The sequence below is a fragment of the Protobothrops mucrosquamatus genome, unplaced genomic scaffold, assembly GCF_001527695.2.
Source record: "Protobothrops mucrosquamatus isolate PMUCROS unplaced genomic scaffold, P.Mucros_1.0 scaffold_289, whole genome shotgun sequence".
NCBI classification, from domain to species: domain Eukaryota; kingdom Metazoa; phylum Chordata; class Lepidosauria; order Squamata; family Viperidae; genus Protobothrops; species Protobothrops mucrosquamatus.
In genome coordinates, this window is record NW_015386365.1 from 579605 (window position 1) to 605353 (window position 25749).

Consider the following 25749-nt stretch of genomic DNA (forward strand, 5'->3'; position numbering starts at 1 on the left):
AAGTTTCCTAAAGTTGCTGAGAAATATTTGGAGAACTGCAACTAATTCAAGGCTTCATTTGTTAGTATTGTAAGGACCCATTCCTTGATTTCTCTGCCTATTAAGACATGATATGAATAGTTCAAAATAGTTAAGGCATGATACAAAGTTTGAATTTGATAAAGGAAACAGTTAGAAATAGCTAGGTTTTGGGATCCCATGTGGGTTTTTTTTCTAAGACTTGTGAAAAATCAAGGATGCTGGTTGTTTCAAAGTATGACGTTGCTTCTGCTTAGCATTTTTGTAAATATAAAGCAAACCAGGAAGTCTGTTACCTGTGAGTGGGTTGTAAACAAATTGGGATAGTGTAATGGTATGTGGGAATGACTTAAGGGGGGTGGACATGCTGCCTACAGAACAGATAAGAGAGGCCATAGACCACATCTGAATAATGAACTATGAAAGAGATTCAGAAGGGACCCCCTCAGATTGTAAAGGAGACAGCAGGAGATTTGTACTTTCAGACTTTAAAAAATCTATTAATAATAGCTTTACAATAAAGTAGAATTAGTTCCTCTGGTCATATTTCCTGTTTGGTCTACCTAGGAAAACTGACATCAGTGTTGAAATTTCCTGCTGTTTCTTTCACAACCTGAGAACTTGGGGGAGATCCCTTCTGAGCCTCTTTCTCTGCCCATTATGCAGCCTGGGCTATGGTCTCTCATACATGATTTTCCCTAAGCATTGTTCCCAAGGTCATCCTCACATACCATTACAGATAGTAACCAATTATGCTTTAATGTTTGGCATGTTCTGAAATAACCACCATTTCAAAGTTGGGATAAAATGGTAAATTCTTGATTAGAGGTATTATGGTTTGAGGAAAAGATTGAAGAACATAATCGCAGAGATAGATGTCTGATTTAGTATGTCTTGATTTATGGAATGAATACGATTATCCAAACATAGTCTCTATGGCATTTTCCAAACTAGATAATTGGTTAACAGTTTCCTTTTCCTTCACCCATGCAGATCAATGGTCTTGAATCTGATTCTGTATGGATAAATTTCCCTTTCAGGAAAATATCTCTAATCCCTCTGTGACCAAATATCAATTTATCTGAAGAAACATCTAATTAGGAAAAAGAAAATGCCATTGCCAATTCACTCTATTTAATTATATTTCTGTGAATTATTTAAAATAATAATTGTAATAACACGATCTGGCATGGCAAACTATACTAGAGAGAGAGAATTTTTAAACATCAACCTGCTGTGACATTGAAGAACATCTTATTAGCAAGTTTAATTTTAACAGTTCAAGCATCTGTACTTAATTTCAGTTGAAAAAGTTGATTATAGTAACATTTCAAATATTATTGAAATAAGCTTGAGGATGTAAGTGTAATGATAAGTAAGTTGTAATGATAAGCTTCTTTTCCCCAACAATTTCTTAAAGGCATTGTTATCATCCATGTCAAATGCTAAATACTTTGAAAAGATTACTCTGTGACTCATATAGATGACTTCAGTCCCACTTGTGGCATGCCTGCCACCTGTTGAGAATGATTGTGCTATTGGACACCATTCTCTGTTGTAAACATGGTATAGTAATAGCCTAAGTGATATTTAAAATAATACTAGTTAACTCAAATTGCTATGATATCTGTGGATTTTCTTCGGTACACATAATTTTTAACTCTAGTATGGTCGGTTTTGTTTGTTTCTGGATTAGCATGATAAGCTGTTATCTTAGGCTGGTGTTGGAATTCCTTTCAGAGATGCTACTTTAGTTCAAAATGATTCATCTTATATTAAGTGCTTTTTTTTGCAAGCGAGGGTCAAGGAGATATTAGTAGGCTACTTTTTCTTACTAATAAGTCACTGGTGAATAGATCCGTAGAGGCGGCTATATTAGATGAGGGGATTCACTGTATCACTAAAAAGATTATTTTCCTGTGCCAAAGAAGTCCTACTGCTCTTAGTGCTATCTATATACTATTAAAACTCTTGTTTCTGTAGCCTTTCACTGGGCAAAACAGGACATTATAGGGCAACAATTTTTGAACGAAGGTACTTCAGATTGGCTAATTTACAGAATGCATCCAAAATCCAGGATCTGGGACTCCAGTAGAATTGAAATTTGGCAAATTTTGTAAAATATTTTATGACATAAAAGTTATCATATAGCATTTTATGCCATATGTCATAAAACATTTCCTGTGGTCAATTGCTGATGTTTGATTCTTCCTATAATAAAAGCTATTACCAGAAAAGGACAACATTCAGGAATCACACTCTAACTACACCTAGTATCTGTAGAGAGTCTGTTTACTTTTAATGTGCTCTGCCAGCATCTAATTGCCAAGGTTATCTAATCTCAGTGGCAATTCTCCACTGTTAATATTGTCTTCCTGATAAGAGTTATAAAATCTAGAGCACTATTTCCCAACCTTACCCATTTTAAGGCATGGGGACTTAAAACTCCCAGAATTCCTAAGTCAGCATGCTAGCTAGGGAATTCTGGGAGTTGAAGTTCACACATCTTAAATGGCCAAATTTGAAAACACTGACCTAGAGAATATAGTATGACATAAGCCTTTTATAAATTTATTGAGAAAAAACTCTACTGTAGCTCTCTATGAAATGAATTTAGGATTACAACTAGTCCTCGACTTACGATTGGTTGCTTAGCAACCATTCAAAGTTACGATGGACCCTGAAAAGGGATTTACAATCCAGGTTCAACATCTGTATTCTCTCATTGTCACATGACAGCATTTTGGGTGCTCAGCAACTGGCCCATATTTATGGTGTCTGCAGCATTCCACAATTACATGACCACAATTTATTACAATTTATTGCTTTTGTAGCAATGTACACTTGACTCCAATTTATAAATTTGCATATGAAGTTTTCTTCTTACACTGTTCTTTACTTTGTTTTTGTAAATAGGTTGGAAATGAATTTGGATATTTTCCCAAGGATTTACTTGAAATAAATCATATTTATACTCACGATGAGCTAGAATTACCAACAGATGTAAGTTATTTAAATGTGTGTGTTGTTTTCCAGTTACATGCCATAATAGAATTGTATGCAGACAATAGATTCAGAGTGCAGAGGAGAATGATTGATGGGGAAAGTAGGAAACTGCTCATCAAGTATTCATCTGTGTTTAGGTTAATCATTAACTGGGTGCAATTAGTTTTGTCAACTATTGGAGAGGAAGGGTGAAGAGAATTCTATTAATTTATGAAGTTTGCACAAAATGCAACCCCCTGATTCAACAACTGTCAGTCCTTTCTTTTTTCACCAGATATATATATGAAACTATACAGCAGATTCAGTAAACTTTATTTTTTTTTACCTTACTGGACATAGAAAAGAAGGGTGTTGTCAGGCTCCTACTATATCCGATTACCAGATTTTGTGATTTATATTTATATTAAATGGCGTCATTGCCTGCTTCAATATAAACCAGTGCAGTCCAGTTCCATCATGTACATAGGATTGTATCTATAGCTTGAAGATAGATAAGTTCTGATATAGTCTAACTCAATATAGCTCATGTTCTGTGCAACCTAACACAATGCATAGTTATGAAATCCCGAATAAATTTGATGGCCTTTACTCATAGGTAAATATGAGAGGATTGCAGCACAGATCTTATTTATGTTTTAAAGAGTTTCTGACTGCTGGTATGATTATTTAGGCACTAGGGACAATTTATGTAAATTGTAGTTAAGTAGTTAAAATTGAGATTTTTTTGTTCCTTTCAGGAAACAGATTTTGTTTGCTTTGATGGAGGCAAAGATGATTTTGACAATTATGATGTTAACAAACTTTTCAAACTATCAGAAAACACGGAAAATAAAGAACCAGAGTTGGAAACAGCAAAGGAAGAAGTGATTGATTGGACAGTGCCTGCTGATCCAGAGATTGATCGTGGTTTTAAAATAAGTGTAAAAGGCAATGAAGACTATGGTGAACACAGCAGGTTTCTCCATAAAAAGAATGAGAATATAGAAGAAGCTCTTGATTCCAAGGGGGAGAGCCTTGCTGTAAGTGAGGAGGCAGAAGTTTCTCAGGGAGACAAAAATGCACATCCGCCTTCAGAAGAAATGCTGCAGGAAACATTAAAAATGCCAAAACATGAAAGTGCCAAAAATCATAACTCTCAGGGTGAAACTAAACAATCAGATTATGTAGATAAAAATGATGCTGCTTATACACTTTTACACCATGAAGGATCAGAAGATTTGAAAACAACATTTGGCTCAACTGCAGATGCCTTTGTGTCTGATGACGAAACAACAAGCCTTGTTACATCACGGGATGATGACAGCTTCACGGAAGAACTGGACGTTGATTCTTATGATATTGAGAAGCAACAAGAACCAGAGGCACAATCAGAAGAAATTACTTCATTATCATTTGTAGAAGAAGAAATCACATTGTCAAAAGACCCAGAAGCTGAAAAGCTGACGTCTGATGATGTATTTGAATCAGAAACCAGCAATGATAGTGATGATGATGATGATGATGATGATGATGATGATGATGGTAATAATGATGATGATAATACTGAGGAAATTGCTGCAAAACTGCAGCATGAAACAAAAGATGATTCTGCACGTTTAGAGGATAATTTTCTTGCAGATGTCAGTGAGGATGAAAGAATAGTTGATAAAACTGATGGTGATCAAACAGGAGTAGAAAGAGGAGGAGAAGCAGCTTTATTTAGAAAACAGCAAAATATTGAGCATGTGTTAACCCATTCACACACTTCATCGGAAGATGATCCTTTAACATTAGAACATGATTTTGTTAAAGAACAGATACATGATATAAATATCAGAGACCTTACAGGAGAAATAGATACAACTCAGTACTATGAAGAAAAGAATGAAAAACATGAAGAGCGAACAAGAGAAGAACAACTGCCAAGCTCTTCTACACATAGTTTGGGTACATTTCCTCATAACTTAGAAGACCAGCAAGCTAAGGCATCTATGAAAACAACAGAAGAAATATTAAGCCCACCTCTAGATATCAAAGTTGATCCAGAAGATCTTTCTCTAAATAAAATAATGAAAGATAATGAAAGAGGGGAAGAAAAAAGTGAGGACAATAGCTTGGAAAAAATGAGCAAAATAGATGAGAAAGATAATCAGCAAGTGAACATAGTACTAGATTTGTCAGAAGACCTAATGAATAAGTCTCTAAGTGATTTGGATGATGGAAAAACTAAGTATGATACAAAGAAAGATAAAACAGATTTTGAATTAAACAAGATTTTCAGTAGTAAAAAGCACTCAAATGTCTCTGCAAAGAGAAATATTTCCAATGAGAAAAGTATGGAAATGCCTATTGAACAGCCTCAACAAGGAAATGCAATGCAGGATTTAAATAGTGAAAAGAATGATGTTACCAGTGTCAAGAAAATGTTTGAGAAAAAAACCGTTATAGAAAAATCTAAGAGAATTACCCAACATAGAAATCTTACTCAACATAATGTTGATTACATTGAAGCTGATTATTTAAATACAGAAAAATCCCTCACAGAAGAATTCCTTCCTATAGATCTAGAAGCTGAAGATGATGATTTCATAGAAGAAATAGAAGAGGAGTTACTACAAGATGAAAATGCTGAAAGTGCAAAATTATCCAAGGAGCAACTTATAGATGACCAGAGTTTCAAATTAGATACTGATATTCCAAGTCCTCAGCTGCAAATGCCAAATAATGCTATTTTAAAAACTGCTAATCCTGTTGACGAAACCGGAGAAGAAGCAATGACACTTGATCAGGCTAAGGAAGAAGTTGTTGGAGAAGAAATTAACGAGGCCAGTGATGAGGCAGTGCAACTAAATTATAATTCTCAGCAGAGTAAAATGAAGGGAAATGAAGACAATGAGAAGATTAAGTCAATAATATTGTCTGAAATTAAAACGTCTCCACGTGAGAAAAAAACTATATATGATAAACTAATACCAAGCAACTTAAATGTTTCTGAACCAGAAGACAGAGATTATGATTTCAGTCAAAGAAATGGACACCTCCCTACAGATTTTTCAGAAAAAGGTCTTAAACTGCCAAAAACCTCAGAAAACCAATTTCAGAACTTATATGATCCCGGAGATATGATGGAAAACACAAAAGAACTTAGAGAGCCAGAATACAGTGAGTCTGTGACCCAGCTCCTTATAATGAAAGAGTTTCTTGATAAAAAACGTATTGCACGTTTAAAAAAGTATCTTGGACAACAGCATCTTTTCAAAATAGAGCATTTATTTCATGACATGGAATTAGAGTTGATGCTTGCTCAAAAACATAGTGATAATCAAGAGGATACTGAAAAAGCTTTGGATCTGATCCTTGAATCTTCAGAATCTAATATTCTGGATATTCTGAGCAAAGTTTTAGATTCAAGGGAGCTGGAAAATAAAGAGGAGATTAAAGAAACAGATTCGTTTGATGAAGAAGCTGCTTTAATGGATGATATTCAAGAGCTAATGTATTCATTAAGGCAAAAGTACTCTCCAGTTAGCCAGAGTGTTCCACTTGCATCTGTTCCAAAATCAAGGATGGACTTCCCTGATCCAATTAAAGGTAAGATTTAAGGTTGCAGTTCCATAACGCTTAGTTGGAAATAAACTCCATTCCCTTTTTAACATATTTTGGATTGTGCTCATGATTTGGTGAAAGAGCTAAAAAAGAGCCAGATTCCCTTGTGATATAAGCAAATTTGATAGTAATNAATAATAATAATAATAATAATAATAATAATAATAATAATAATAATAATAAAGTTGGAAGGGACCTTGGAGGTCATCTAGTCCAACCCCCTGCTCAGGCAGGAAACCCTATACCATTTCAGACAAATGGCTGTCCAGTCTCTTCTTAAAAACTTCCAGTGTTGGAGCATTCACCACTTCTGGAGGCAGGTTGTTCCATTGATTAATTGTTTTAACTGTCAGGAAGTTTCTCCTTAGTTCTAGGTTGCTTCTTTCCTTGATTAGTTTCCATCTGTTGCTTCTTGTCCTGCCTTCAGGCGCCTTGGAAAATAGCTTGATTCCCTCTTCTTTGTGGCAGCCCCTGAGATATTGGAACACTGCTATCATGTCCCCCCTCGTCCTTCTCTTCATTAAACTAGACATACCCAATTCAAGCAGCCTTTCCTTATATGCTTTGGCCTTCAGTCCCCTAATCATCTTTGTTGCTCTTCTCTGTACTCTTTCTAGAGTCTCAACATCTTTTTTACATCGTGGTGACCAAAACTGGATGCAGTATTCAAAGTGTGGCCTTACCAAGGCATTGTAAAGTGGTATTAATACTTCACCTGATCTTGATTCTATCCCTCTGTTAATGCAGCCTAGCACTGTGTTGGCCTTTTTGGCAGCTGCAGCACACTGCTGGCTCATATTTAAGTGATTGTCCGCTAGGACTCCGAGGTCCCTCTCACAGTTACTACTATTGAGCAAGGTACCCCCTATACTATACCTGTACATTTGGTTTTTCTTGCCTAAATGTAGAACCTTACTTTTTTCACCACTGAATTTCATTTTGTTAGATAGCGCCCAGTGTTCAAGTCTGTCCAGATCCTCCTGTATCCTAAGCCTGTGTTGGCTATTCTTGCCAGCTTGGTGTCATCTGCAAATTTGATGATTTCCCCATCTATCCCCTCGTCCAAATCGTTGATGAAGATGTTGAAGAGCACTGGGCCCAGAATAGAGCCCTGGGGCACCCCACTACATACTTCCCTCCATGTAGATGCGGTTCCATTGAGGACCACACGCTGAGTACGGCTGGTCAGCCAGCTACGGATCCATCTGGTGGTGATGTGTCTAACCCACATTTTTCTATCTTATCAAGTAGTAGGTTGTGATCTACTTTATCAAATGCCTTACTGAAGTCCAAGTAAATTATATCCACAGCATTCCTCTGATCCACTAATTTTGTCACTTGATTAAAGAATGCAATAAGATTTGTCTGGCATGATCTGTTTTTGACAAACCCATGTTGGCTTTTAGTAATTACTTTGTTTGCCTCTAGGTGTTCGCTGATTCGTTGTTTGATTATCTTTTCCAGAATCTTCCCAGGTATTGAGGTCAGGCTGATAGGTCTGTAATTTCCTGGGTCCATTTCCCCCCTTTTTTTGAAGATGGGAACTACATCAGCTCTTTTCCAGTCCTCCGGTAGTTCCCCAGTGCTCCATGATCTTTGAAAAATATAGTTCAATGGTTCTGAGATCACATCTGCCAGTTCCTTGAGAACCTTGGGGTGTAATCCATCTGGTCTTGGTGATTTGAACTCGTCTAGGCTGGACAGGTGTTCACTTACCGTTTTCTTGCCTATCTTAACTTGCGTTAGATAAGACAAAAAATACCGTGATAAAAACCATCCAACCAGACAAAAAAGGGAAACACATTTCTGTCTACGTTTTTTGCTCAATTTATCAAGACGAAAGAGGGACAACGAACAGTGGAAGAACGGTGAAAGGGGGTGATTACCTGGTTAGTAAAGGAAGTGAATTTTCTTGTTTTTTACATGTTGAAAGAAGCTTTTTTTGTTATTTTTTACTTTGGTCGCAAGCCTTAGTTCATTTTGAGCCTTAGCTTTCCTCACTTCATCTTTGCAGGCTCGGGCTATTTGTTGATATTCTGACTTAGTTATGTGCCCCTCTTTCCACTTTCTATACTTGTCCTTTTTATCTTTCAATTTATCAGAGAGTTCTTTATGCAACCATGCTGGTTTCTTTTGAGAGCTGTTATTTTTCCTTTTTGTTGGTATTGTGCTGGACTGGGCTTTTATTATCTCACTTTTCAAAATTTCCCAAGCTTCTTGAGTTGTTTTCCCCTTGAGGATTCTCATCCATGGAATCCTTCCCAAGCCCTCTCTAAGTTTACTGAAATTAGCTCTCTTAAAGTCCAAGACTCTAGTTTGACTGAGTTCTATTGCTTGTGCTTCCATAATGTTGAATTCCAATATTGCATGATCACTTCCTCCCAAGGTTCCTGTGGCTTCAACGCCTCCTATCATTTCATCTCTGTTAGTGAGAATTAGAGCCAAAATGGCTAATCCCCTAGTTCCCTTCTCTACTTTTTGGGAGACAAAATTGTCTGCTAGGTTTGCAAGGAATCTGTTTGATCTTCCACTTGGTGCAGTTTGTCTCCCAGTTGATGTCAGGGTAGTTAAAGTTCCCCATTACTATTGTGATGTGCTTCCTACATACCTTAGTTAGCTGACTAGCAAAAAGTTCATCTATTTCCTCTGTTTGCTTGGGTGGCCTATAGTATAGACCTATGGTAATGTCGTTTTTTCCCCCTTTTATAGTGACCCAAATGCATTCAAGACAGTTTTCATCATTGTTGTGCTCTATTTCTGTAGAGATGTAGTTATTTCTTACATATAGAGCAACTCCGCCTCCTCTTTTATTTGGTCTGTTTCTTTTAAATAATTTAAATCCCTCTAGCTGTGTGTTCCATTTGTGGGTTTCATCCCACCATGTTTCCGTAATGGCAACAATATCATACAGTATCTGCCCTCATTAACCTGAATTTCTAGTTTACCCTGTTTGCTGTTCATACTCTGTGCATTGGTGTATAGACATTTGAGTCCTTTATGACTGACCCTGTGTTTACTTTCTACGTAACCTGTGTGGTGCCCAGGTTCCCCTATTGTCTTACTACCTATTTGGTTAGTGCACTTTGTGTGATACTCGCTATTAGAAGCTTGATTTTGCTTGATAGCAAGGTTGATATTCTTGTCCGCACACACATCTATGTTACATGCACTGATAGCCCTATAGTTTTTAGATTGCCGGGGACAGGGATGTTCTGTATCAATTAACTCACTGTCCCCGTTTAGTTTAAATATTCCTCCAGAAAATCTGTGAATTTATAGCCAAGTAACTCAGTCTCTTTCTTTGATGGATGCAAACCATCTCTTTTGTACATTTTTTCATAGGACCAGTTACAGACATTGTGACTAATATATCCAAACCCTTCCCCTTTACACCACTCCTTTATCCACATATTGAATTGTGCTATACGCTGGCCTTTTCCATTTTGCTCCTTATATACTGGTAAAACTTCTGAAAAAGTAAGCCTACAGCCTGTTCTGCTAAGTTCCTGCCCCACGCTCTGGAAATTGTTCTGCACAGAGAGTACATCTTTTTGGGACAGATCGTTAGTGCCAAGATGTACAATAGCCTCCACATCACAGTCCTTGCTGGCATTCTTGATTATTTTAGAAATACGCTTCTTGTCCATACTGGCAGTAGCACCTGGAAGACATCTGACCTCTTTCGAAACCTCTGTGTCCTTTCCTAAATTTACATCCCTTATAATTGAATCACCTACCAGAAGGTGGCTTCTCTTTTTGGATGCCTTTTTGCTCTTGTATGACTGATGTGTAATACCTGATTCACGCTTCTCCGTCAAAAACAAGTTCTTCATCTTGGACCACGATCTCCTGCTTATTTGAGTTATTATCACAAATACCTTTACCTGTCTCCTTAATGTCCCTATTAAGGTCAGCAAGGGCACTGTATCTGTTATGCAGGGACACAGCAAAAGCTTTGTGTTTATGGTTCACAGCTCTCACCCTGCCAGATCCCACGGTTCTCCACACTGCCCTTCTCCTGCAGGATCTTTGTGGCAGAGGGGGCTGATAGCACGGAGGCTCAGTAGAGTAGTGGGACTGAACTGGACAGCTACTTTCTCCCTGAAGAGCACAGATTACAGACCCTAGATAAATAATCTGTCCTTGTAGACTAGTGATTTGTTTACAGATATCCCTTGATTAGATAAAATGTTACGGATGGTGTTTAATAAAGTTGTTGGGTTTCACATCTGATTAAATTACAACAATGATATGACAAATCAATTTCTTCCAGATTTAAATAACAGAAAATTAGCTCATTTAAGCTGATTTTTTTTTACAGTTTAAATTGAGGACTTGGTGCAAATGTCTTTATTTCAGTGCAAATCCTAGTAAGATAAACAGATATTTTCAATTTTTATACTTTATAATCGTTTTTCAGATCTAATCCTAACCCTAACCCTAACCCTGAGTTTGCTACTCAAATTAATATATTCAGTTGCTCAGGTGAAACTATTTTTAAAGATATGAAGTAACTATATTTAAGCTCTGTAATTGTTTACATGTTGGGTAATATCCCAACATAATCATTCTTGGAGTTTAAATTAACGGAACACATTAATCCCAATTATTTCAGGGCTACCAGGACTGCTACTAGCATAAAAGGTGCCATTATGCAGAACTCCACTTAGCTCCCCATCTTTTTTTAAAAAAATATTCAAAATGTATTAAATATTGCACTTGCTTCCAGCTCCATTCATATGCAGTTGCCTGCTGGTCCATTCCCTCATGTGGCAACCTTGTGTGGTGCACAGTTTGCACCTGGATTGCAATGGTCCTGAGGGCTACTTTAAGCTTATGTAAGTTGGAGGATCTATTATATACTTTTACAAAAGGAACAACACTCCTAGCAATAAATTGTGCATTACTCTGGAACTCAGTATTATATTTTCCTAAAAATAAATGTCCAAGCGAACGTCCAAGCGAACGTCTAAGCAAATGACATTTTTACAGTAGACAATCATAATTGGAATCTGCTTTACTAAGGCAGTAAAATGAGGCTAGAAACTTGATCAACCTCAATAAAAATAACACTGCATATGCATCAGTTTAATATACCTATATACCTTGTATATTATTTTAAAATTAGTGTGTAACTGATAAAAAGTTTGTACCAATTCTGTTTGAGAATTTTGAAAACAACAATAATAATGTGGATAAAATCCTTGTAAAAGTTTATAAATTCTGAGTTTTATTTTGTTCCCAAAATTTCAGAATATTTAATTAATATTTTAGCAATCTGGAATATAATTGGAAAGTATAAGAAATGTGTTATAGCTGAATAAGGTCTGGTCGCTGCCAGCTTCAAGGACTACTTAGAAATTTGCTGCCATGAGTTTTAAGATAAAAAAAGGCAGGAGAAACAGAAAATGTAAACAATAAAAAGAACCCACAACTTCTGCACGTTTCTTGCAGGAAAAGGTACTTTTCATATCTATGTGTGTATTCTGCTTAACTTCAAATGCTAAGTTAGAGATAACTAAAATACATTTGCAAGAAAAATGTATGTAAATAATATAAGCTTATAACTAACATAGAAATCTCTACTTACTGTAGCTAATGAAAAACAAACAGAATATGACAGACATACTGTGGAAACCCTGGTGGAGGACACAGATCAAAAGTCTGTACAAGACACAGAACAGGTATTTGAAAAAGAAGAAACTGTTCACATGGATCAATCAAAAGAGGAAGAGAACATTTTGACAGACACTGGAATGGTGGTTAATATGGAAAACAAGGATGTTCCTGAGGGTGACAAAAACTTGCCAGATGTGGATGATGTCTTTGGATCAGTTGCGTCGGGAGATAAAAAGGATTTCATTACAGGTAACTTTCAGGATAGCTTGTTTCTTTATACAAAAATATAATATAAAAATATCTGCAATATTATAATTCAGGAAACAACTATTTTTAAAGATATATTCTTACGAGAGAGACATCTGTATGTACATTTTGTACATACAAATGTCTTCTGTTTGTACATTTTTAAAGAGACAAATGCTTAGAGCATGGGCGTCAAAGTCGATCGTGTCACATGATGTATCGTGGCGTATCACAATGTGTTTTGCTTTGTGGAGCCAGGGTGGGCGTGGTCTGCGCGTGATGCATCCAGCCAACAGGCCACCAGTTTGACACCCCTAGCTGAGGGATAAAAGTTGCTACTATGAACCAGGTTATATCAAAGTCATAGAGCTGTTCGATTTCAATTTAGCAGATTATGACAACCTAGTTAGTGTGGTTTATTAGCCATGTTTTATAGCTTAGGATATGGTACAAACCTATGAATATAATGATTACAGTTAAATAAATAATAGCTAGGACAAGTACAAACTCAGCAGTGAAATCAAAGCATTGTTTTCTCTAAATAGTGCTAGGTGTCCATTGTACTTGCCTCATGATAGTGGAACAAGAAACATTTATTTTCAGGTTAATTGACTGGTTATGTGCCATCAACTTACTGTCAACTCCTAGCAAATATATAGTTAGATTTTCTCCCTGACAATCTCTCTCTGACCTGGTCTTCCAGGGATGCAATGATAGCCTTGCTGTTGGTCATCCTCTTCTCTTTCTTTCCAGCTTTCCCAGCATCAGGGCCTTTTCTAGAGTTTGTCTTTGTATAATGTCCAAACTAGGATAATTTGATTCTAATATTTCAATTGAATATAAATTTAGATACAATTCTAATTAAAAATGATTTAATGAGTCACTCAAATCTATTAAAAAGTCAGTTCAATGAGTTATGGGCAATCATTCTTTTGAACTTAGTAAATTACAATTTCTAGAATTCCTCATCATCTATTCTGATTAAACTATAAAATTGAAATGTACAGTTCAGGATACAGTTAAAATAACAGCTATGCAAGCTTCAGAATACAAACAGTGAAAATGCAACTTCAAAATAGGTAGCCTATTTTTTATATTTTATGTGTGTGATGAACTAAACTTATTTTATGAAAACATTTATAAACCACAAGGTTTTGGTTGGCTTCTACATACTAACGTAATTACTATTATAAGTTATGACGAGATGCTCCCAAATTATTGTTTAATAAAAACAATTTCATTAAAAGATTCAAAATCTTTGTTTTAATCTAAGGTCAAATTAATGCTAAGGGTGATGCAATGCAAGAAGATAGTAATCTATCAGAAGGAAATTCTGCTGCTCCAAACATTCTTTCTATCTTGGATGATGTAGTCCTGTCAGCCAAAGAAAATATGCAACCCATCACAGAAATTGTAAGTATTTTATCTTACTTGACATATAGTAGTTGTAAAAGCCAAAATTTCCCATATGCTTTAATAGAATTTATTTCCATGGTTAAGACATCGGGGTAGAAACCAGGAGACTCTTGAATTTTATTCCTGCCTTAGGCACAAAGGCAGCTGGGTGAGTCTTGGGCCAATCACTTTCTCTAAGCCCTATTGGAAGGATGCAATAGCAAACCATTTCTGAAAAACCTTGCCAAAAAAACTTAAGGAACTTGTCCAGGCAGTCTCCAAGAATAAAAAATTGAATGGAAGGGGGGGAAAAACCCAGTCATCTGGTCATCCTCTTCTCTTTTCCTTCCAGCTTTCCTAGCATCAGGCCTTTTCTAGAGTGTTAAGAGAATTAAAATGCACACAATATTTGCAGCCAAGTCTGTACACTGTTCAAATAGTAAAAGTGGTACTTCCTTTGAAGAAAATTATAAACATGTAGGGGGAGAAAAGCAAAGGATAGTGTGGTATTTTTTAGTTTTAAAATCTAGTAGGAAATTGTTATGTAAAACAACTTGATATTTTCTTTAAAATTCAGTTTTGGAGCTTGCTTGTGGGTCTTTTCTGTATAGCTTACTGGGTTTTTAAGCACATACTTGAGAACGTCCATGTAGCTTTGCCTTCTCACATTGGGGTCAATAGATCTGACTCAGAACACTGGAACCCGGAGATTATCTGGAACCTAGAATCAGCATTGTAAGTTCCATTTCCTTATTTTGCTGGCTACGTAATAAGGAAAACATATGTTTTTCAGGAGCTCAGAAGAGCCCACATAACGTATTATGGCTCTTCTTCTATAAAAGAGATCCTTCCTGTCATCACAGCTTACAAAAACAGAAGCCTCCACCCACCCCCAACTCTTTAGCAAAGGCTAGTAAATCAGGGGTAGGCAACCTTGGCTCTTTTATGACTCGTGGACTTCAACTCCCAGAATTCCTGAGCCAGCTTAGCTGGCTCAGGAATTCTGGGAGTTGAAGTCCACGAGTCATAAAAGAGCCAAGGTTGCCTACCCCTGGGCTAGTTTAACTAGCGAGCTTAAACGCTCCTCCTGCCCCCTTCTTCCGGTCCGAAGCCGGCTGAGCTTCTCTGCTTCCGGGACCTACAACCGTGACTCGCGGGCACGGGCCGATGACGTCGAGGGGTCGCAGCGGGGTCACGGTGAGGTGACGTGTCCCTGTGGAAACAGAAGCCGGGCAGGTGGGGGGGCGGCTGCTCTTGCACCAACGGGAGACGAGGAGAGCGAGAGGCTCGTCGCAGGCTGCTTTCGCCATGGCATCCGTTGTTCCTTCCAGCAACAGTAGCGCCGCTCTGCTCCAGGGGCCGCTCTCCCGGGGCTATGCTTCCTTCAGGGACCGTCTTTCGTGGGTGAGGAAAGGAAGCGGGAGTGATCGACAGGGGCCGGAAGGGTCTTTGCTCTGGGAAGGAGCGGGGTCGCCTGCCAAATATCCTCGGCTACGGGCGGCGAAGGACGATGGCGGGGGGGCGCATTGAACGGGGCGGCGGGGCCTGGTGAAGCCAGCTGTTGTCCCGATAGTGAACTGAAAACAGCCGCGCTTTCGGCGAAGAAATAAGCGCAAGTCGAATCGGGCTGCTGGGAAAAGACAGGCTTCTTGTCTTCGAAATAAATAGTAATTTCAAAAAAAAACTGCCAGAACAAATACATAGTAATTAAAAAAAAAAAAAAAGACTGCCAGAACAAAATGCTGGCTGGCTTCGAACTTTTGATAGATTGTGCCATCAAGTCGCTTTCCACTTCTAGCTACTATGTAGAGTTTGTATCCTTACTTGTTTTTTTTTCCAAATGCTGAAGGGAGTAAAAGTTGTTAGTTACGTATGCATTTCTGTGTTGGTAATTTAGTTCTAATTTTTAATGTTGGCGGAACTGTGCCAACTTGATATAATTGTTGCTTGACTTCAGATAAGGAAAATGTAAACACATAACCATCTGGATCGTAAAATGTTTGCAGCGTACAGTATAGGGAGCTGTCAGAGATTGCAACATTTTTAAGAGTACACATATCCACCTGAAAGCATAGAATGTATGCATGGGAAGTTCAGGAAAAAGTACTTTAAATTAGTTCCATCTGTGTTTTCTTAATTACCTTAGGTATAGCATTAACATTACTTAAATGTAAATTTGTTTGGCTGCAGCAGTGTCTTATATTTCTGTTTTAGTCTTAAAACTGATAAACTAATTAGCTGTGGTACTTTTTAGTAGCATCTTATCATGGAGCAAAAAGAAAATATTACAACAAATCTTTTTTTTCAAGATTATGGATGGGGGAAAGAAGGCAAACATGAGCTATGCTTACAAACCTACTTACTAGACTATGTGCACATTTTTAAAACTTAGTGTATTATATAACAAAGATGAAACAATACATTCAAAATCTGTGACGTGTTAGATTCTAAATGTGAATCATCAGGAATAAAAAAACTAGAATGTAATTGACCTTAAGTTGTTACCATTAGCTTCTGATCTTCTGACTATAATTAGAATAATAAAAATGGTAAAGAATGTAAACTAGAATTGTTCTAAACAAATTCAGAGTTGGAGAAAATTCCTTGTGTTGCTTGTTGAAACTTGTTATTCACAGAGCATTGTGAATACACTTGACTCTGGCTCTATGGCTTTTGGGAATAAACATAATGGAAAGTTATGGAATTAATTTGAGTGAACCTTCTTAAATGAAATGTTCATAGTAGTATCCTGCTATTTCTAAATGTATATTTAAATTATTTTAAATGTAGAGACTTACTTTTTTTTTTTAGCTGGTTTCATCACTACCTGAAAACATGCAGCCTGGCCCTGACTTCCATGGATTTCCTTGGGAGCCCATTATCATCACTGCCTTTGCTGGAATTGCTACACTTGCTATTTTCTTCTGGAGAACCTGTCTATCTGTAAGTAAATTTTCAGAACTGTCTGTTTATAAGTAAACTAAAGCAAGTAAGTAGAGTAGATAATTAACTTCAGCAGTGAATTATAAATCTTTGCATATCAGTTGATGCCTTGTTTTATTATTAGAAGCAAAACATAACATATATTCAAAATGTGCTATTAATAAAATACTTAGGTCATCTTTTTCATTCATCTGAAAAATGTGTTGTTGACATTTGTCTGCGAGCTTTGGTGTTGCTTTTATGATTAAATTTGAAATAGTAATTAGAAAGGCATATTTAATTCATTCATTTTTGATAATTTGGGCATTGGTCTGAATTTTCAGGATAAACTGATTTGGGTGAGTGTATTATCTGTGGAAACCAATTGTTGTAAGGAAGAGAATAATAACATTGAGGTTGTAAAATCATAACAGTAAATTGTGGCTATTTATAAGACATATTGATGTGAAAGAGGATATCTGTATGTATGCTGCTGTTAAAAGTGCTCAGCTTGAAATTACAATATAGGCAGTGACAAATTATTTGAGAGGCAACTAAACTTCAATTTGAGAGAGCAAAATTTGGGCAATCATTTAATCTTTATCTTGTTTATTATATAATTTGGATAATTCTCTAATTAAGCTTTGAAATTATGTGTGTATGTGAAAAATTGTTGACTGAATTGTTCCTATATAAGAATTGAGTAATCAAACCTGTGACTTGTTTTTCTAGTAAGACATTGAACTTGAAACTTTAATTAGAATCAGCTTAGATGTGTTATGTCACTTGATGCTTGCGCTGGAAGCAGTTTATTTGTACTTGTCTTGGAAGCAGTGTATTTGGTCAGCACTTGATTTTTATTGTTGAAATTCTATTAATAAAATGACTATTTTTATAACATTTTTATTCTTTTTGTTCTTTGTAGGTTAAGAGTAGAATGTATCAAGGTAAAAAAATTTGCCCTTAAAAATTGTACTGTGACTAATTTGGGGGGGAATTGCTTGCTTAATATTGCTTGCTTATAAGTAATAGAATATGCTGTGCTGTCATGTGTACTTGATGCTATTTGGGCATGATGAGCTTCTGTTTCAGTGTTGTAGGTCAATGACAGAGAAAATTTAGGATTTCAAAACATCTTAACTCTTTCTCAATTCTCTTTCTCAAATAGCACTGTCCTGTTTATTTGTATTATATTGATTTTCTGCACTGTATTCATATCACTTGGAGAAAACTCTTTTTCTTCTGTAGAGTTTTTGGACAGCTGAGCTGAGAATAGGAGACTTAAGAAACATTAATGTAATTTCAGCATTTTGACTACTAAATATTTATTTCCAAAATTCCATTTTTTCCTCTCTGCCTCAGTCTTTCCAAATAAATTCCTAAATACACTATCTTCACTACCTCACTATAATTTTGGCCAATTTGTTCTCACAGTGAGAAGTACCTTCCTTTTGACTCTGAAAGAAAGCCATCACAGGAATGTTTATCAGTTTGAAACATTACTGTATTATTCATTTGTAGAATTTTCCCCATCAGTATTTTTCATCTAAAAATATTAAACAGATTTGTACATTTAAATGATATGCTCCATAGTGGGAAATTGCCTGTTGTTTTCCAGTGATAAAATTACTGCTGTGGGAGAGGAGTACACGGGAAATTCATGGGTCAGCTTTTGAGGTATAATAGCAAATATTCCAGTTCTGCAACAAATTGTTCTACATTTGTCTTTTTTTTCTCTTAGTGACAGAAACACAGCTAGCAGAAAAAATTAAGACTCTTCTGAAAGAAAAGACAGAAATATTAGAAAAGTTGTCAGAATATGATCAAAAGGTATGTATGCATTCATATCTTTGAATTGTGACATGAGACAAATACCTGGAATAAGTATAAATGTCTTTCTGTGTGCATTTATTTACTTTGGCTTAATCTAAAATTTATCATAATTTGTAATACTGAGCAGGTAAGTAAACTGTCCTAAAAACCTTAAATGTTAAAAGAATAAAATAAAAATAGTAGAGACTGTCAAGTGACAAAGAAAAGTTGGGATTATAGGCCATTATTTGTTATTTACTACATTATTTCCCCATTGTGATTAGATAAAGGAAAGGGTAAAACAAGCTGTGGAGGAAGGCCAGAAAGAAAATACAAGTCTTGCAGAGGAAATTGCAAAGCTTAAGGTATGTAGGAATTATGGTTTTTGTTGTGTGTGTATGTGTTAAAGAATTGGAATTCAGTTCAGTTCAATTGATATCACATATGTTACAGGACACAAATAACTTTCTGGATAACAGAATGAAAAATGTAAACACCATGCTAGAAGAGGAGAAAAAACACAGTTTGAAGAAACAGAAAGAAGTAAGTAATTTATTTGCCACAGAGAGTTTAATCAGTCTTGGAATCCATTAGGAAGAACAAGGTTCCAACTCTTGTTTTTGCTCCTGCTTCTACTCTATCCTGAGATCTAATATTCAGATATTTACTCAATTCATATATATTATTGTAATTTTACTGATTTTACAGTCTGCTTTTGTAGTATATTCTTTTGATATGCTTTGTAGAGGATAATATAATTTTCTAAACGTTTCTTTTTTGTTCTTTGCAGATTATTGATTTGTTATAAGAATATCATATACATTTTGTTAAAGCATAATATATATTATGTTTACATACTGTATTTTAATATGCAAAGTGTTTATTGGAATTTATGTAAATCATTTTAATAGTCCTGTCAAGTAGGCAGTATTATTTCTGCTTGGCAGGTGCTGTGAGAGAGAGTAAGAAAACAGGGCCATTCTTGTTTGAAGCTATTGCTAGTAAAAAATAATACAGGTAGTGCTCGACTTGCAACAGTTTGTTTATTGACCGTTCAAAGTTACAACGGCACTGAAAATGTGACTTATGACCATTTTTCACAATTACATCTTTTGAAGCATCCCCATGATCATGTGATCAAAATTCAGTTGCTTGGCAACTGGTTCATGATCTTTATGATCTTTGCTGTGTCCCAAGGTCATGTGATCACCTTTTGCGATCTTCTCACAAGCAAAGTCAATGGGGAAGCCGATTCACTAAACAACTGGGTTACTAACTTATCAATTGCAGTGATTCGCTTAACAACTGACAAGAAAGGTTGTAAAATGGGGCAAAACTCACTTAACAAATGTCATAAAACAGAAATTTTGGGCTCAATTGTGGTCATACGTTGGGGACTACCTCTATCCAATGCTCTATATTAACTATGTTATCATTTTTACACTGAAACTAGTCAGTTCTTAGGCATAACTAAGAGCCTTTCTAAGCCTTTCGTTGAGGAATTAAGGATGCTCTTTCTAAAATGATCTATATTGGGGATTTATAACCATTTTGATTGTCTGATTTAATCTAGTAAATAATTGGGAATTTGGCTGGTATTAATCCGAAAGATTGCTTAACTCTTCCCAAAAATATGTGCGTAAAAATCTTAACAAATCTGTTATTGTATTAACTGAATTTGACTTTATGTACAATGTACATGATAGTTTTTTATTTCTATTTGCATAGATTATGGAAGCACATAAGTCTTTGGAGAAACTCCAAGAAGTCATTACCTTGCATTCTGTAGAGCTCTCTGAGGTAAAGCATCTGGACTTTCAAATTAAAGCAGCTTTTATGACTATTAAAAGCAATATCTATAAACTTAAAGTTTGGGCAGATAAAATTCTTGCAGAATCAGTGCTTGGTAATGTGAATTTTTTTAAAGATTTGTATCTCAGATGTGGAATTATTGATACAGGTTCAGATAGCTCTTAATGAAGCTAAATTAAGTGAAGAAAAAGTGAAATCTGAACTGCATCGCATGCAAGAAGAAAATACGAGACTGAAGAAGAGTAAGGAGCAAGTGAGTTGTGCTTACTCAATTATTCCTAATAAATTACCTTTTTGAATATTCTAGCCTGTGTATTAGGTTTGCTGATGACTTGAATGTTATATATTTCATTGAGGACACCAGTAATGCCATAAGGCAATTAAGAAAAGGTGAGCCTTGGATGGTAATTGAGACGTGTTGAGGAAGCAAACTATGGATATAGGGAAATGCTGTACAGACATTATGTCCAAGTAACTAAAGGCTATTGCAGTTGAGGGCAAGCCTCTGTGGAGAATTGCAGTTAAAGGAAGACATGGTTTTCTAATGCCAGCTTGATATTTCTTCGGAATTATATTTTAAGAATGCTTTTGCTGTCAAACACCCAAACTGGCCATTTTATCCATTATTTTCCTCTGCTTAGTTTATTGTATGGTGTATTGTTTATATTCACAAATATTAAACAAGTGCACATGAGTGTATGCACACCTTCAAATACGAGTGAAAGAAAAGCATTTCAAATCTGATTTTCGTTTTAAGCCATGTGAATATTTAGATGCCTGCAGTAGTTCACTGAGCACTTCATGTGAACCATGTAGGATTGTTTTGAAAGATACATTTTGATAAATTTTAACTTATTTTTTTAGCTGCTGCAAGAAGCAGAGGGCTGGAGCGAAAGGCATGGTGAGCTCAGTGAACAGATAAAATTATATCAGAAGTCTCAGAAAGACACTGAAGAAGCACTTGCCTATAAAGAAAATGAAAATGAGGTAAATTCAGTTTAGCTATCCAGTAGTTTATTCCAAGATTTAATCATTATATTGCTGTATCAATATTCTATTTCTTTTGGTTTTTTTGCTGTTGCTTTAGGTTTTGACAAACTGTATTATGCAGCTGAAGCAACTTGATGCAGATTCTGAGTTAGAAGATAAGAAACAGGAAGGAAGTGACCTGGCCAATGGAGAGATCTCAGGTATCTAAAACTCAGAAGATAGATTTCTTACGTGGTACTAGCACAAAGCCCAATTTTGAACAATAGTTAATTGAGCAATAGTTAAAATAATAGTGGAGCCTACCACTATATGAACAAGTCTTATATTGATTATAGTGGTTTTAATTAAAGGGAAAAATGTGTTTTGTCTCTCAAAACAATATAATTTCTTCCTTGACTTAAGTTCCTTACACTAACTGGCTCTGATAATCATCATTCCAAACAACCTTGGTTCAAAATAATGTTTACAAATTGTTAAACAACTATTTTTCTCTTTGACAAATATGACTGTAGAAATGATGGCTCTTGGATAGTAGCATAGCTTGTTCTCAGAATTCCAGATTTCCCTACCATCCCCCAAAGAATGAGGATCCAAATAGAGAGCATGTTGTATTAGCAATAGCACTTAGATTGTATCATATACTTTATTATATATTTAGTTTTTTTTAATTATACTGTACTACCCTGGTCATAAGAACCTGGGGGGCCTATAAAGATAAAACCAAAATGATAATAAAACCACTAACAATTAATGAATTATTAGATAACTGTGCTTCTTACATTCTAGTTTGCAATATAATTCGCAAGATAACTAGCTGAATTTCTATTGCCATACTCCTTTCTTACCTTAGTAGCAATATTTAATTTATATGATGATTTTATATATATGTGTATTTGTGTGTGTGTGTGATATGTGTATATACATATATAAATATATGTATATAAAATAAATTATTGGCTCAAAATGAAACTTTATAAGAAATTATCTGTGATCTCTCTTTTGAAAATATTATTTGCATATTATTTGTTAAACACAATGAAATAATGTCTTTCTTTCCTTAGATTCCAGGAATGAAAAGATGAAGGCTCAGATTAAACAAATGATGGATGTTTCAAGGGTATACAACACATTGATTTACCTAATCAATACGACCCATGTTTATATTATAGCATAGTTCATCACTTGCTATTCATTAACCTTTTTCAGGTTAAAACAACATTATCTATCATTGAAGAAGAAAGAGATCACTTGCGTTCCAAACTAAATGATGAAGTAGCAGCAAGACATGAATTAGAAGGTGTGTTCAGCAAATAAGAGTTTAAAATTATCATTTTAAATAAAGTATTATGCTTCATTCTGGAGACAAACAATGTCTATCCCGATTTTAGATTTTGGTTTTACTTCTTAACAGTTCATAATTTTTTATTACAATAGAAGTTATAGCTGTTAGGTTAGATATCTCTTAGTCTTGACTTCATATCCAGTAACCCAGAAAAATGCAATTCTTACCGGAGAGCAGTTCTGAGTGAGCCTTGATTATTTGTTTCGGGTCCTGCATTTTGATTCCACAGAGGGAGGGCAAAACGTAGGAAGGGCAACAGATTGTCTATCCTCTTTTTCTTTTTTCCCCCAAATTCTCAGGTTTTCAAGTATGCCCTGCCTGCTATCTTGAAACTAGAATGTATGCTGTGCCTTTGAGTCAGTTTTTGACTCCTGGCAACTGCCTAGACTAGTTTCTGCAGTTTCCTTGGCAAGGTTTTTCAGAAGTGGTTTGCCATTGCCTCCTTCCTAAGACTGAGAGGAGTCATTGGCCCAAGGTCACCCAGCTGGCTTTGTGCCTGAGTCAGGATTGGAATTCAACCTATTTCTAGCCTTATACCTTAATCACTATGCCAAACTGGTTCTTCAGACAAGAATATGGGCCTAGTAAAAAGAAGGGCTGTGCATAAGTCAATTTTATATTTTTTGTTTACTTTTAAGATGTGCATATGTGTATTCTGACTAATATAAGCCTCATGTTGCCTCTCTGCTCTCTTCCTCATTTCCCTGATCCATACTTCACTTCTGAGGACTGCTATCTTTTTTTAAAAAAAATTCTTCTCCTAAATGGCTTCATTCTTGGAGTAGTGTTTTGTGTTGCTACATCAGCCCACATAAAAAGTGTTAAAAGCTTATAAAGAATGAAGTAATAATATGTAATTTATTTTATTGCAGAGCAAATCAAGAAGCTGGAGCATGATTCATGTTCCACACAGACAGTAAAATCTCAGCTAGAAAGTGAATGTAAAATGCTCCACCAGAAAGTAGAGATTCTCAATGAACTTTATCAGCAGAAAGAAATGGCACTTCAAAAGTAAGTATTTTTAAATCACCATAGGGACTATAATATAATATAATTAAACTGTGATTCCCTCAATCTAGCGATCAACTCCTAGCCTCTACTGCAGCAATTTTCAACTGGTGGCATGAGCGATAATGTTAATGCATACCTGCTAGCAGTCCTGGAAAAATGGGAGGCAACCTCACATGGCAATTGTTAAGAAAGCAAGCACACTCTCCAGTCCTGGTCATCATATTTAAATATTTACTTATCCATTGAAAAACTATTTTATGTTTGGTATCCTGCAGAATAAACTGTTTCTAAAATTAATACATTCAATAGAACGCTTATATATTCATGTTACAAAAGGACAATTAGCAGTATCAAGAGAAAGGAAACCTAATGAAGTAGTAAGAAAGAATTGCTAGGTGTGCCTTCAAGATGTTTCATTAGGGAAATCGTATCCTGTATATGAAACCCAAAACTTGTCCATACCTTTATTGTGTTTAAACAAGGTTGGGTTTTTTGGCTAGTGGGTTTCTTTAAGCACTCTGCTTTTACCATTTCTTCAGTGACAATCAGAGCTCTGAAGTTTTGTTACAGAAGTTTCAGATTTCTAAAGTAAGATGAGGTGTTTTCTTTTTTTTTTTAAACAAGTTTTATTGGTTTTTTAATTTTTACATCAAAGTGCTTAAGAAACAACGTGGTGGTAGGGGAATCAATCATCCAACAACAAATTCATACATATATAACTCAGGTTAATTCATCAAAAGTTCCCTCCCTATTTCCCTCGTATAATATAATATATTCAAATTAATACTGGGTTTTTTAGGAATTTGGAATTTGGAATTTGGAATTTTTTAGGAATTTGGAAGACACAACTTTAAATTTGGTTTAATTCGGTTTTAAGGGGGGGATTGTATATATGCTTTGGTTTTAAATATGTTGTGCGCCGCCCTGAGTCCCGCCGGGAGAAGGGCGGCATATAAATTAAATTAAATAAATAAATAAATAAATTAAATAAATAAATACGTTTCTAAATAGAATTCAGTCAATCAAAGCAGTCATCAATAACATTTCATCTATAAAGATCCAAATCCTGTTTTAAGCTTTACTAATTTATTATTACCATATTCCATTTTAGCCTTAAATAAACATATTATTAACACTTTGTGTATCCCTTATTCCAACAACATTCTTGTAGTTTCCAGATATATTCTATTTCTTAATCTAATAAGTCATTTATTAATACCCTTTCTTCTCTTGTCACAAATCCCTCTTATTCTTCTTCCATTATGAAATAGTTATCCTACCTAAATAAAAATATTATTCCAAGAAATACATTTCTATTCTATTTTAAATATATATTCTATCAATCAATCTATATCTATAAAAAATCTTTTTAATCCATTAGGTAAAGTTTACATCCCCTCCAGGTAGTTATCACATCTAAAACAAGCATATTATTATAGAAGATATCTTCTTATTGAATTCACATATTCCGTTAATTATTCAATCAATCATGGTCTCTTCAGCCACTTTAATCTATTAAGTGAAATTTTAAGTCACATTTTTAAATCTAATTCTGGCTTTCTTTTTGTGCCAAACCGGTTTCTATCATAAAGCATCTGTGTCATTAAATCTCAATATTTGGGTAGGGGTATTTATTGACACTTCAGTCTGGTCAAAGTTCTCTTCCCCTTTTTCCAATATCAGCTGAGTAGTGTAATCAATTGTATTCCATGTTGTAATTACTAGTTGGTTATCCACATTGTCACGGTTTTCAGTAACTTGTGTCTGGATATCAATTCCTGTTGTTTTATCCTCATCTGTGTTAATTGCTTCCTTTTCTGTTGTTTCTTGACTTGTGGCATAATCAATTGGAGTCTGAAAGTCAATTTGAAATTTTAGGGCAAAAGTTTTTCTAAAGTTGATTTGTTCAGTAGATTCCATGATCTGTTCCTTCTCTATTGTTCCTTGAGATTGATCTATTAGAATTTGAAATTCAATTTGTGGTTCTGAAA

At 35.4% G+C, this 25749-nt stretch overlaps 1 protein-coding gene across 1 annotated transcript in view; it reads left to right on the forward strand.

Moving 5' to 3' along the window:
- MIA3 (MIA SH3 domain ER export factor 3) overlaps positions 1–25749 on the forward strand; it is a 37457-nt gene that overhangs the window by 2429 nt on the left and 9279 nt on the right. Inside the window, exons 3-18 of the mRNA XM_015831921.1 lie at positions 2935–3021; positions 3762–6594; positions 12205–12477; positions 13748–13887; positions 16681–16812; positions 17717–17738; positions 18533–18621; positions 18888–18968; positions 19057–19146; positions 20332–20403; positions 20564–20668; positions 21280–21402; positions 21503–21605; positions 22467–22522; positions 22612–22702; positions 23620–23758. Coding sequence (XP_015687407.1) covers positions 2935–3021; positions 3762–6594; positions 12205–12477; positions 13748–13887; positions 16681–16812; positions 17717–17738; positions 18533–18621; positions 18888–18968; positions 19057–19146; positions 20332–20403; positions 20564–20668; positions 21280–21402; positions 21503–21605; positions 22467–22522; positions 22612–22702; positions 23620–23758 — 4436 coding nt within the window. The remainder of the gene's footprint in view (positions 1–2934; positions 3022–3761; positions 6595–12204; positions 12478–13747; positions 13888–16680; positions 16813–17716; positions 17739–18532; positions 18622–18887; positions 18969–19056; positions 19147–20331; positions 20404–20563; positions 20669–21279; positions 21403–21502; positions 21606–22466; positions 22523–22611; positions 22703–23619; positions 23759–25749) is intronic.